General features: G+C 51.7%; 1 protein-coding gene across 6 annotated transcripts in view; it reads left to right on the top strand.

The window, feature by feature from the left end:
• Window positions 1-1996: 1996 nt before the first annotated feature.
• Window positions 1997-13308, top strand: part of Dazap1 (DAZ associated protein 1) — a 22626-nt gene continuing 11314 nt past the window's right edge. For 4 of the 6 annotated variants that reach the window (XM_050123427.1, XM_050123423.1, XM_050123426.1 and 1 more), the window contains exons 1-4: window positions 1997-2161; window positions 9403-9443; window positions 9811-9977; window positions 10165-10230. In XM_050123427.1, coding sequence (XP_049979384.1) covers window positions 2133-2161; window positions 9403-9443; window positions 9811-9977; window positions 10165-10230 — 303 coding nt within the window. In that variant the 5' untranslated portion in view covers window positions 1997-2132. Of the gene's footprint in view, window positions 2162-9402; window positions 9444-9810; window positions 9978-10164; window positions 10231-13308 lie in introns of those variants that run through there. The other 2 variants (XM_050123429.1, XM_050123428.1) reach the window with 2 other exon arrangements.

Raw genomic sequence — 13308 nt, 5'->3', positions numbered from 1 at the left:
GGCCTCACAACCTGAGTTTCATCTCTTGCATGTTTTCCTCTGACCTCTACATGTAGGGTCATGGCATGCTTTGAAAAATCATGTTTTTATTTGTTTTTGTTTTGTTTTGGTTTTTGAGATTGGGTTGCAGTTTGCAGCTCTGGCTGCCCTGGAGCTGCTGATCTTGTCTTGGCCTCCTGAGTGTTGGGGTGACCTGACACCCAGATACAATTCTATTTGTTTGTTTCAAGACATGATTTCTCTGTGTATCCCTGGCCATCCTGGAACTCAGAGATCTTTCTGCCTCTGTCTCCCAAGTACTGAGATTATTAAAGGTGTAATCACCACGCTGTGCTATCTTCAAATGTTTTAATGTCGGCCTGTGAGCATTTGGGGGCCCTTTTGTGCACAGGGATAGCTAGCATGGGGGCAGGGTAAAAAGACAATCTGTCCATGTGGAACTGTGAAGAGTCTGTAAGAATATATAGGCGGGGCAGCCATGGTAACATGGCTTTAGTCTCAGCACTCAGAGGCAGGGGCAGGTAGATCTTTGTGAGCTCCACACTAGCCAGACCTACTTAGTTAAACCTTGGTCTTTAAAAAAAAAAAAAAAAAAGCCAGGTGTATTGGCACATGCCTTTAATCCCAGCACTAGGGTGGTAGAGAAAGGCAGATCTCTGAGTTCAGGCTAAGTTGGTCTACAGATCAAGTTCCAGGACAGCCAGAGCTGTTACACAAAGAAACCCTGTCTTGCCGGGGGTGGGGGCAGCAATCTATGGATTGTAAGAACACTCAGAGCCCCAATCCCACCTTCCTTGTATTAGGGTCCCCTGCATTTTGCATCCCCCACACAGAGTCAGGCCCTCCTCAAAATTGTTATTATTCTGTTTTGTAATCCAAGAGAAGCTTTACACTGCCACCTGGGGCCACTCTTCTCTCGTGCCTGGTGTATTTTCCATCTGGGTACTTACGAATTACCATCATCTGGCGCCACAAACAGCACTTTGGGCCATGTGAGGCATTTATTGTTTGATTTTGTTGTTGTTGTTGTTTGAGAATGTCTCATGTAGCTGAGGATGACCTTGAATTCCATCTTGCGGGCTTGCATTGCCATGCCTGGTTTATATAGTGCTGGGGATAGAACCCAGGCCTTGGTCAGTCAGGACAGGTGCTCTACAAACTAAGCCATCACCTCCTTTTATTTGTTTGCTCATTTATTGTATTGTTGTTGTTATTATTATTATATATCTTTTTGAGACAGGGTCTCACTTTGTCAGGCTGGCTGCTTTTTCTTCTCTTTATAGTCGTTTTGAGGTGGGTATTATTATTACTGGTATTATTATTTACCTTTTTGACATAGCGTCTCACTTTGGAGCTCTAGTTGGACTGGAACTCGCTTTGAGGAGAGATAGACTATCCTAATGAGAAGATAACCAACAGACAATAGTGAGTTTGTCTGCCCATGTTAGTGGTACTGGGGGACACTGATTTTTTTTCATAGCCAGTGAACTTAATTAACTTTTACTTTGACCCAATCGGGCCTTAACTGAATGACCTTGGAGAGGTGAGTCAGCCTCTGTCACCCTCTGTATCATCTTCTGGGAAAGGGGAACATTTCTTAACGTGAACGTGCAGCCTGTGTTCGAGCCCTGATGGGCGGACACGGACTTTATTTCACGCAGGCTCCCACGCAAGACCAAGTTTCGCGAGTGGAGAAAGGGGAATCTGCAATTGCGCCTGCGCCCGGCACCACATGCACCCGCACGCACGCACGTGGCTGGCTCCCTCCGCGCGCCTTCTGAAAGCGAGAGACCGCAGAGGACTACATTTCCCAGAAGTCTTAGACTCGGCGGGGCGGAAGCGCGTGGCTCGGCTGTACCCGTGGCGCCGGCGCAGAACCTTGTAGTCTGCCTTCTCAGGCAGGCACGCACGCGCAGCGCGCCCCTGGCTCCGCCCCAGGAGGCCCCGTGCGGGAGCGCGCCCGGGCGTGCGCAGGGCGGCGGCGCGGCGGCGCGGGGACGCGCGGCGACCGTTGGCGCGGAGGGAGGAGGCTCAGCGCCGCCGCCGTTGCGCAGATCCGGGCCGCGGCCGCGGGGAGGGACGAGCGGTGACCTTCCGGAGGAGCGGGGCGCAGCGGGCCGGGACGGGGCGCCATGAACAACGCGGGCGCCGACGAGATCGGGTGAGGACACGGGGCCGGGCCAGCCTGGTAACGAGGGAGGCCGGGGAGCCGGGGCGGTCGGGCCCGCCGGGCCGGGACTTAAGGGGAGAGCCGGGGTGCTGGGGGGCGCCCCAAAGGCACCCCAGGGATAACTGAAGGGACCCAAGGTAACAACTCACGCGTCAGAAGAACTGTAAATGATAGTGGACGGGTTAGGGGGACCCCATAGCATAACTCATCGTACTCAGAGACCCCGAAATAATAATCAGGGTATTGAGGATCCCTAAGAGGAGCCCTGGAGTCAGGAAAGCACTATAGAATAATTAGGGATGCTGAGACCCCCACAGGAGATCCAAGGTGCCAGTGAGACTCCAAAGGTGGACCAGGGTCCTTGGGAACCCAAATATTAAATTCGTGAAGCTGAGGGACCTCCAAAGAGTCGATTATAGATCAGAGAAACCCCGTAGGATAACTCTGGGGAGTGGGGAATTGTAAAAGAAAGATTACAGGACACGGAGACCCTGTAAAATATATTAAGGATGCTGAGAGACTCCAAAGGATAGATAAGAGGTCAGAGATTCCCCGCCCCCCCCATAAATTAGGTTATGGGTGCTGAGGGGTCCCAAAGTCTAACAAGTCAGGGAGACCCCATGGGATAACTTAGGGATACCTATATAGAACTGCAGGGAAGAGGAGGACCACAAAGAATAGGTCAGGATGTTAGAGGGCTTCCTAAGTGAAGCTCTGGCGGTCAAGAAGTATCCAGTTATAATTTTGGAGGTTGTGGGAACCTCCAAATGAGAGTTCCGAGATTAGGGAGGCTGTCAAATGATAGTTCATGGAACTGATAGACACCAAAGGCTAGGTCAGGTGTTGGAGGGACCTAAGTGGATCGTGGGTGTCAGGGAGACCAAAGTTCAGGAGCACCAAAAAATAGATTAGGTGTCAGGGTGCTAAGGGACCCTACACAGGAACTAGGGCTCAAGAGGGTCAAGTGGATGGGTGCCAGGAAGCTCCTGTAGAAAAATTTAGGGGACTGAGGGACCCTTCCAAAGGATAGATTGGAGGTAGGGGTCCCCATAAGTTGAACTATGGAGTTAGATACCAAAGGATAGGCAAAGGTGCTGAAGGAACCCCAAAAAGGATCCTTGGTGCTATGGGAACCACAAGCCATAATTGCATTTAAGGGGAGATTGTACAGGTAAGGAGTAAGGAGACTAGGGAGGCCGCCAGCAGTAGCCACAGGAGAGCCCAGGGCATAGCTAAAGAACTGCGGAGACCTGAAGGTAGCTGGCCAAACTAGGGGATACCAAAATGGACACCCCAAGTCAGGGAGGCCCAGAAGGATAGGTAAAGCCTCAAGGAGACTTTTTTTTGTAAATTTAAATGAGAGCTCAGGGTCATGGAGACACCAAGAGCTCTATGAGCTTGGGATTCCAAAGTGGCGCTCAGGGAGGTAGAGGGGACATCAGATGATAACTTGGGGACCAAGGAGACTCCAAAGAATAGGTTAAAGTATAGGGAGACCCCAAAGGGGAACCTAGGGAGGTAAGTGACTCTAAAGGATAGCCCACGGGGGTTTGTGGGACCTCAGAGAGATTCTCTAGTGTGTTAGGGAGCTCATAAGAGGGAGGCTCTAAACAGTGGTTCTGGGGGGGTCTGGGAACCCTGAAAGAGAAACTCAAAAGCCAGGAAGACCTTCTCACCCCTGAAACAGCTCAGTAGGCTAGGACACCCAGAACAAGAACTCAGAGTGCTGGGGGAGTATTGAAGGGAGCTTGAGTCCTGGAAGCCTTAAATAGTAGCCTGGATGGATGGGAAAATCTCACATAGGCCCAAACAGTAGCTCAGAATACGGGGGCTTGGTGCAGAGTGCTAGGAGACCCAGAAATAAGACTGAAGGATTAGGGAACCACCAGAGGGAAGCTTTTAGAGCTGTAGAACCTGATGTGGGACTCGGGGAGGTCACAGAGGAGTTCAGGGACTAGGGAACCCCAGGTAGGGGCTTTGGTGGACTCTGTGATATCAACCAGAGCTTGAGGGGTCTAAACAAATCTTGAATTCTAAAGGGACCTGATCTAGGAGCCTGAGGTCCTTTGGGATCCTGTTTGGTACATCTTGGGTCTCACCAGTAGGCCTTTTATGCTGCTCCTCAACTGCTTTGTCAATTTTCTGGCCCAAGGGTCTCTGAGTGGCATTCTGAGGCTCCCCCTACAGGCTCAGGAACTTGGCGGGTTGATGCACATGGTCAGGCATGGTGTGGGTTCATTTTCCTACACACATAGCTTATGCCACCTGGGTTGGGAAGACAGTCTCCCACACTGTACTTTGGGGTGCTCTGGTTCCTCTCAGTCTTCCTGCGTCATGGTTCCTTCGTGATTTCTCTGCTTCTGTAGGAAGAATCTGGCTGTTCTCGGACAGGCTTCCTGGGGAGGTGGTGAACTGCCTAATGCCCTTGGTGTTGAGTGTGCTTGGCACAGAGGACTTAGGTATAGTGAGCAAGGGGTGCCCCTCTGTGGCTCTTTCCCGGGATCAGAGCTGAAGGAAGGAGGCTGCTGCACTTGGGCCTCAGCCATGAGCTTGAGCACCGTTCTGGTGCCTCTGTAGGTTTGTGGCATCCCTGCTCATAGCTTGGGCTCTGAAGGGCGTCTGTGGGCCTGGGAGGCAGGTCAGAAGTTGCTGGCTCTATTATCTGCTGCAGGCCTTTCCTGGGACAGCATAGACTTCAGGACATTGTGATGTACCAGACCCTGCTGCACCATTGCAGCCTCGCACAGACTCATTGGACAGTAGGATTAGGTGTTTAGACTGGACGAGCCTGGGACTCTGTGGGTCCCCAGGAAGCTACCCAGAGGTCCAGTTTGTGTTTGGTTTTGGTTCTCAGATAGGGTCTCACTACTGGCTCTGACTGTCCTGAAGTGCACTACAGTCCAGGCTGGCCTTGAACCTAAAGAGTTGGACCTGCCTCTGCCTCCACACCCAACCTTTGTTGGTAAGTTTTAAATTTTTTTGTTTAGGTGCTGGGGACCTACCTACTCTAGGGCCTGGATCTGTGAAGAGCCAGATGCTAAAATTGCAAATCAGGGTCTCCCGCAGTTGGTTTCTGAGAAAGCGTAGCAGCCGGTCATCAGAGTGGACATCCGAGGTCCCTGATAGAGCTCCTTGCTGGTAGAGCTGTTTTAGAGGCATGGAGGTCCTTCTGTGCTTTCCCTATACACGCTGCCCTGGATTCATTGCCTGTCCCCAATCCATGTAGGTAGGTGTATTTGCTGGGAGCTTCGGGTCCTGGTAGGAGCTACCCATCCTTTCTCAAGGCCACTGCTAGCCAGGACCTGTGACGTAACTGTCCTCTCCCCAGGAGGTGGAAGGTAGATAGTGGCTTCAAGACCACGTCTTGGGAAGATAGCAAAGGGACCATCCTTCGCGTCACCTCAAAGTTGGGCTTGTGGATTTTTTTGTTTGTTTTCTGGCACAGAGCTTTGGCTGGTCTGAAACTTTGTTATGTAGACCAGGCTGGCCAAAGAAAGACAGAGAAATCCACCTGCCTGTCTTCTGAATTCTGGGATTAAAGGCATCTACCACCATGCCTACATTTATTTATTTATTTATTTATTTATTTATTTATTTATTTATTTATTTACTTATCTGTTTGTTTGTTTGTTTGTTTTTGATTTTTCAAGACATGGTTTCTCTGTGTAGCCCTGACTATCTGTAGAACAAGCTGGCCTCAGACTCACAGAGATCCTCCTGCCTCTTCCTCCTGAGTGAATGTTGTGATCGAAGGTGTGTACCACCACTCTCAGCCTGCATATCTTTTCAAGGTGTGTGTGTGCCCCTTCCAGGTTGTCAGGCATGGTGACAAGTGCCTTGATGAGACATCTGGTTGGCCCAGAGGGTTGGAATCTCTGAAGGGAGTGTAGACGTGCATGCCACGTCCTGAGTCTGGTTTTCTCTGCTGTGTTAAGTGCGGGAGGTTGGCCTGCTTGCTAGAGCTATCACAGGTGGCCCAGTTTGGTCTGTTTCCTGAGTGTCAGGCCCATGCCCGTGTTAAGACAGAAGGTCCCCTAGGGTGGCCCAGGTCACTCTGCTCTTCAGCTCCCACAGTGACAGACCTATGGGACAGGGTGGTGGAGAAAAATTCATCTGGTGGCTGGTGTCTGTACTGACTGCTGTATGTCATGGGAAGAGTGAAAGGCAGGCAATCTGGGCATGCTGGAGACAAAGTCTTCACAGGAAGACTTGGGTCTGTGTGTGGCCTGGAGGAGGGTCTGGCTGTCTTTTCTGGATGTGGATGCTGGGCATCTGAGATTGGGTTGAGTATCTTGTTTTCTTGTGGCACTACTGGCAGGTGGAATGCAGTATCAGGGCCCAGCTCATTATTCATATTGTGTCCCATCTGAAGGCCCCCACTGTGCAGTGTCCCTACCCTGGGGAGCACTGAACCCTGGAGGACACCCTCAGACCTCAGCCAGCAACTGCTGTAGGCTAACTGCGGTTGCTCTTTCTGGGACAGTTCATTGGAGGGGGTATACTTGCATCGGTCTTGGAGTACTCTGTGAAGATAAATATCTCCTCAGCCCTGGGGCTGTGTCGCGGGGTGGGGTGTCCTGGGCCTGCATGGTGCCTACAAGGTCCAAGGTTCTCTAGGTTCAGAGAGACTGGTGTGAGGGCAGCAGTTGGGGTGACTCTGTTGTCACTTCATTTGCAGGCCATGGCTGGACTGCCTCTGGCCAGGGCCTTTGCTCCCTGACCCCAGTTCAGGGGCTGCAGGTATTGTGTTGTGGGTGCCTGCTGTGAGCTTGACTTGTGTCTTTGAACTGACTTCACAGCCTTTGCTGGTGAGAACCCATCTCTTTTTCAGAGAGAGTCTCAGGGTCACTGGCTTGAGTGGCTTTGGGGAAGGGGTGGGATAGGATGAGCAGGCACATGGGATGGGAGTCGTGCATGGGTGTGTGGGTGTCTGTAACACTACTATTTCTTTCGGGGGCTGCCATTGTAGGGATTGGGGTTGTGGCTTGGGCCACGAGACAAGTGCATGTGCACTGAGGGCCATCTGGGAGGGTAGAACCACCAGTAGACGTTGTTAGAAATGAGGCCCCTTAGTCACATTCTCATTCACTCCTGTCAGTGGGGGTCACATGTCCTTGTAGGTGAGTTGGGGAACCAGTCTGGGAAGGCGCAGCAGGGGGGCTGCCTGACCGTGAGCTGCCAGAAACCTCTAAGGAAAGTGATGGCTGCAGAATGTGGGGTGTGGGATGCCAACCATGGCAGGATGCCCATAAGTGACAAGTTCACCAGCTCCCCCTGGAGGCCCCTTGATCAGTGCTGTCACCCATAGCCTGCCTGGCAGAGTTGTGTGCGGGCTTTGCTGGCCTTTAATCTGCAATTTGCCTTCACCTTCCCTCCATAGCCAGCCTGGGTCTTAGTGGCTGCCTCCCGGGGCTCCGGGGGCTGGCCAGCAGGCCCTCCCAAGGGTCTGGCTTTCCTTCCTTTCTCTCTCTTACTTGGTTAAATACTTGCCCTCCACCCCAGGCATAGAGAGTGGGTTCAGCCACAAAGGAAGTAAAACCTGCATCCTGAAGCCTTCTAGAACCTCTGTGAGTATGGGCCTGTCTCACCTGATGGGCTCTTCTGAGCAAAGCATAAAGCACAGGCCAGGAGCCCTGCTTTCCTCAGATACAGCCGGAAACAATAGCCGCACCAGCAATGGGACAACTCCTAGGTTCCATCTACAATGCAGCTATGCTGGTGACATAGCTGGTTTTTCCTCTCTCTCTCTCTCTAAACTTGTCTGCCTTTAATCCCAGCACTTAGGAGGCAGAGGCAGGCAAATCTACAGAGTGAGTCCCAGGACAGCCAGGGCTACACAGAGAGAAACCCTGTCTCCAAAAACAAACAAATGAACAAAATCTTATTTGGTCTCCGACTTCTGATCCTTCTGTCACAGCCTCCTGTGCTGGACTTTGATGCGTGTGCTACCACACTTGGCACTCTCCCAGTACTGCAAGGGGGTGCTGGACCCACCTGACCGGTTCCTCTTCCTGGCCCAGTAGCCTCCTGCTTTGTTAGGAAGGCCTGCTGGCAGCCTGGTGTTGCTTGCTCTGTTTTGGTTTCAGTGGGTATACCTTGCCCTTCCCAGGCTGTGTCCTGAGGAGACACGTGGTCTTATGTTAATGAGGCTGGGCCCTGAGCCACCTGCATGATTGCCCAGCCTGGATCCCTTGCACAGATTTGGTCCCAGAAGGGCAGTGGGCTAGCAGCCTTGCTGTCCCCCTTCCACACTGTGAAGTGAGGGACCTGTGTGGTTACTCATGCTTTGCCATGGCTAGCACCTCTGTTATGGGACTTGGCTGTGAACGGTGCTTGGGCCACTTGAGGCTCTCATGTCTCTGGTTTCTAGCCTGGCTCTGGCGTTTCCTGCAAGGTGAGCAGGGTTTTTTGTTTGTTTGTTTGGGTTTCTGTTTTTGTTTTTTGTTTTTTCGAGACAGGGTTTCTCTGTGTAACAGCCCTGGCTGTCCTGGAACTCGCTCGGTTGACCGGGTTGTCTTCAAACTCAGAGATCTGCCTGCCTCTGCCTTGTTTGCTGGGATTAATGGTGTGCACCACCACCACCTGGCTGAGCAGATTTCTTGTGTTTTGGAATGATGGTGGCGCTGGCTCTGTGGTCCCTTCTTGCTCAGGGACTTGCCCCAGGTGTCTTGTCTAGGGTCAGTAAGCAGAGCTACGGGGGCAGACTCTCCTGACTGCTGGGTGTGGGTGTGGGGGGAGTGGTTGCATGGCTCCTGAGCTCCTAAGTGTCTCAGGTGACAGTGAGTGCTCTCTGCTGAGGCCATGGGCCATCTGATACAGTTGCTGCTGCTTCGCTCTGAGTGCAGCTGGCCTTGGAAACTGGGCCATACAGATGGGTTCCCCAGGCCTTTCGGGGGCCACTGTTGTCCGTGGCTTCGTTGGGCCATGTCCTAACATCAGTCTTTCTCTAGTTGACTGTCTTTTGGGCTTATGCTGCAGCTTCTCTCCTGAGGTGACGTGTCTGCAGAAGCTGCCTGTGGGCACAGTGGCTCTTTTCCTGGTAGACTGACTCTGACAGGGCCATTTCTGTGCCAGCAAGGTTATTTCTTGTGTCTGCCATAGTATGGGTGCTAGAAGTCCTGTGCTGAGCTCTGCAACCCACAGGGTGACTGAGCACATCCCTCTGCCTGTGGGCATGCTGTGGGTGGGACACCCTAAAGGGATCGGCTGACCTGAGCCTCCTCTCCCTGCAGGAAGCTCTTCGTGGGTGGCCTGGACTGGAGCACCACTCAAGGTAGGAGCTGTGGCATCCCAACCATGGACAGTCTTGGCCCTGGTGTCTGTGTCCCACAGCAGAGCTTGCTCTGAAGTCAGCATGCCTAGGTGGGGGTGCTCTCCTTCTCCAGCCCTGCCCTCCCGTGCCCTGCAGTTAGTCCACACCCTGCTAGCACAAGGCAGGATGGCCTGGCATGTGAGTCTGTGCTGTCTCCTTATACCTTATGCCCTCTTCCGCAGTAGTTAGCTGCCAGGCATCTTGGGTGAGGCTGGTGCTCTCCAAAGGCATGTTTGTGTGTACACACTTGTGTGCATTTTATGTTCGTATGTGCTGCGTCTATGCCTGAGCTAGAGACGTGTGTGCTTTTGTTCCCGCCTCTGAGCAGAGACTCTGCGCAGCTACTTTTCCCAGTATGGCGAGGTTGTGGATTGTGTCATCATGAAAGATAAAACCACCAACCAATCTCGAGGCTTCGGGTTTGTCAAGTTTAAAGACCCCAATTGTGTGGGGACAGTGCTGGCCAGCAGACCACACACCCTGGATGGCCGGAATGTGAGTGACTTCATGGGTTCTCCCCATAGTTGACTGCAGGGTTCAGGCTGCTGAAGATTGGGTGTATTAGAGGCCTGGAGGCGACAAGCCCTGGGGTGTGGTGGGTACTTGCAGTAGTGGCCAATGTAATGCCCTTTGCAGAAGAATTGACTTCTTGCTCACCTCTCTGGCTTGACATTTCCTACAGATTGACCCGAAGCCATGCACACCTCGGGGGATGCAGCCAGAGCGAACGCGGCCCAAGGAGGGCTGGGTAAGGCTGGGTTGGGCTGGGTGCTTGGGTTCTACTGGAGGATGGTGGGTGGCCATGTCCTCTGCTCTGCCCCGACACAAGGGGAGTGGGATTCCAGGGGATGTTGGAGCTTGAGAGCCAAGCACCTTCATCTTGGGCTGGGTGCAGATTCTCACTAGTCCCGCCTAGGGGGGTGGGGTGGCTCATGCCCTTAGCAGCAGGAGCCTGCCACTTGTGGTCACATGGCTGCGCATCTCGGTATTCCCTTTGTGGCAGCAGACAGCCTTCCCTTTCACATGGGCCTGCTGAACAGGCAGGAATGGCGGCTTGTGCAGGAGATTGTGCGTACACTATGCATGGCTCCTGGGGCCTTTGCGAGTGGCTCACTTGTTTGGGAAGATGGTCTCAGACTCTCAGAAGCTGGGATTTAAGGTGTGAGCTGCCATTCTTCGATAACTTTCAAATTTTATTTGTATTTTTTACAAATATGTGGGTATCTTGTTTGCATGTGTGTCTGTGCAATGCTGCTGCTTGAGTGCCTGGTGTCCAAGGAGGCCAGAAGAGGGTGTCAGATTCCCTAGAGCTGGAGTTCTAGGGAACTGATAGTTGTGAATCACCATGTGGGTGCTCAGGGTCAGACTCGGGTCCTCTGGGAGAGCAGCCAGTGCTCCTACTCACTGAGCCATCTCTCCAGCACTTTCCTAGTAAGGCATTCCCTCTGGCAGGTGGTCTTTGGGTCCCAGGTCCAGGAAATTTATGACTGCTGACAGCTTCACTCCTTCCTTTTGGGATTTTGAGACAGGGTTTCTCTGTAGCTTTGGAACCTGTCCTGTAGATCAGGCTAGCCTCCTGCTTCGGCCTCTCGAGTGCTGGGATTAAAGGCATGTGCCACCACCTCCTGGCTACCTTTTCTTTTAAGAAAGTCATTTTCCAAAAGAGTTGTAAGCCTAGCACAGCTCTGTGCTTGCTAGGCTACAGCTTTGCACACAGAGACCTCATCAGGGGTGTCCTGCTGTGGGCACCATGGACTGGCTGGCTCTGCCTCTTGGGGTTCTGGAGGTTATACACTGAAACTTCACAGTGTGGCCTGGCCTAGCACACTGTGCATATGAGCATCTTACCTGGGTCAGCCCACTGTCATTAGCACAGTGATATGCTTCCCTGAAGTCCAGTATGTCATGTAGCCCAGGCTAGCTAGGAACCAGGATCCTCCTGCTTCAGCCTCCGAATGCTAGGCTGATAGGCCTGTGTGCCATAGCCAGCTAAGTTTAGTCTCTTAACTCAAAGTGGTTAGGACCACGGGGAGTACAGTCCTCACACATGGGATCACGGGGGACTGTGTGGTCCTCATGCATGGGGCTATGGTCAGGAGAGGGGGGCAGGCTTATGTCCTCTGGCTGCTCTAAACTTCCCTAAGTCCCCTTGTCTCCAGGTTCTCACTGCCAACTGGGAGCCCTGAGACTGCCTTTGAGCTTTTTAACTTTGCCCAAATCCCCATATGCACTGGGAGTGTAGGTCATTGATGGTCACTTTCTAGCATATGGAAGGCGCCAGGACTGTCTCAAGCACTGGAATAAAAAAGGAAAGAAGGAATGCTAAACCCCTGTCTATCTCTACGGTGTAGGCCGTTTTCATCTTTTTTTCCCCCCTTGTTTGTTTTTTGAGATAGCCCTGGCTGTCCTGGAACTCACTCTGTGAACCAGGCTGGCCTTGAACTCAAAAGATCCACCTGCTTCTGTGTCCTGGAGTGCTGGGATTAAAGGCGTGTGCCACCACTGCCTGGCCGTTTTTTTTTTTTTTTTTTTTTTTTTTGAGACAGGATCCTCTGTAGCTCTGGTTGGCCTGACATTGCAGTGTTTTTTGTTTGTTTGTTTTGTTGTTGTTTTGTTTTGTCTTTTGTGGTTGCTTTTACTGGTTCTAATTTTTTTAATTTATTTATTATGTATACAATATTCTGTCTGCATATATGCCTGCCTACCAGAAGAAAGCACCAGATCTCATCACAGATGGTTGTGAGCCACCATGTGGTTGCTGGAAATTGAACTCAGGACCTTTGGAAGAGCAGGCAATGCTATCTCTCCAGCCCCAGCCCCCCTGGTTCTATTTTATTTTATTTATTTGTTTGTTTGTTTGTTTGTTTGTTTTGGTTTTTCGAGACAGGGTTTCTCTGTGGTTTTGGTGTCTGCCCCGGAACTAGCTCTTGTAGACCAGGCTGGTCTCGAACTCACAGAGATCCGCCTGCCTCTGCCTCCCAAGTGCTGGGATTAAAGGCGTGTACCACCACCGCCCGGCCCCTGGTTCTAATTTTTAAATTACATGTTTACTGTATGTCTGTGGGTATTCATGCCACAGTGTGCAGGTAGATGTCAGAGGACAGCTCTGAGCTGTTTTTCTCCTTTCAGTGTTCTCCAAGGCAAAGTGTGTGCTGCCAGAGAAATCGTGCAGGTGCCTGTGTGCTGTGTCCCAGAGTGGTGTGCAGTTCTAGCTTGTGCTCTGCCTTAGCTGAACCAGGCACTGTCTGAGCTGGGGTGGGTGGAGGTGGGGATGGGAGGTACACTCTTCTTTTTTTAAAAAAGTATTCATTGCCGGGCGGTGGCACTCGGGAGGCAGAGGCAGGCGGATCTCTGGGAGTTCGAGGCCAGCCTGGTCTACAAGAGCTAGTTCCAGGACAGGCACCAAAGCTACAGAGAAACCCTGTCTCGAAAAACCAAATATATATATATATTGTTCTTATCTATATGAGTACTCTATCTGAATGTATGTTTTTGTGCCAGAAGAAGGCATCATATTTCACTATAGATGGTTGTTATCTACCATGTGGGTGGTGGGAATTGAACTCAGGACCTCTGGAAGAGCAGCCTAGTGCTTTTAACCACTGAGCCATCTCTTAACCCCCCCTTCTTTTTCTTTTTCTTTTTTTTTAAATATTTATTTATTATGTATACAATATCCTATCTGTGTGTATGTCTGCAGGCCAGAAGAGGGCATCAGACCTCATTACAGATGGTTGTGAGCCACCATGTGGTTGCCGGGAATTGAACTCAGGACCTTGGGAAGAGCAGGCAATGCTCTTAACCACTGAGCCATCTCTCCAGCCCT

This window comes from Alexandromys fortis, unplaced genomic scaffold (genome assembly GCF_014885135.2).
Source record: "Alexandromys fortis isolate MF-2015 unplaced genomic scaffold, M_Fortis_MF-2015_v1.1 scaffold_221, whole genome shotgun sequence".
In the NCBI taxonomy this organism is placed as follows: Eukaryota; Metazoa; Chordata; class Mammalia; order Rodentia; family Cricetidae; genus Alexandromys; species Alexandromys fortis.
Note: the sequence above shows the minus strand (reverse complement) of the source record. Positions and strands in the feature narration are given on the sequence as shown.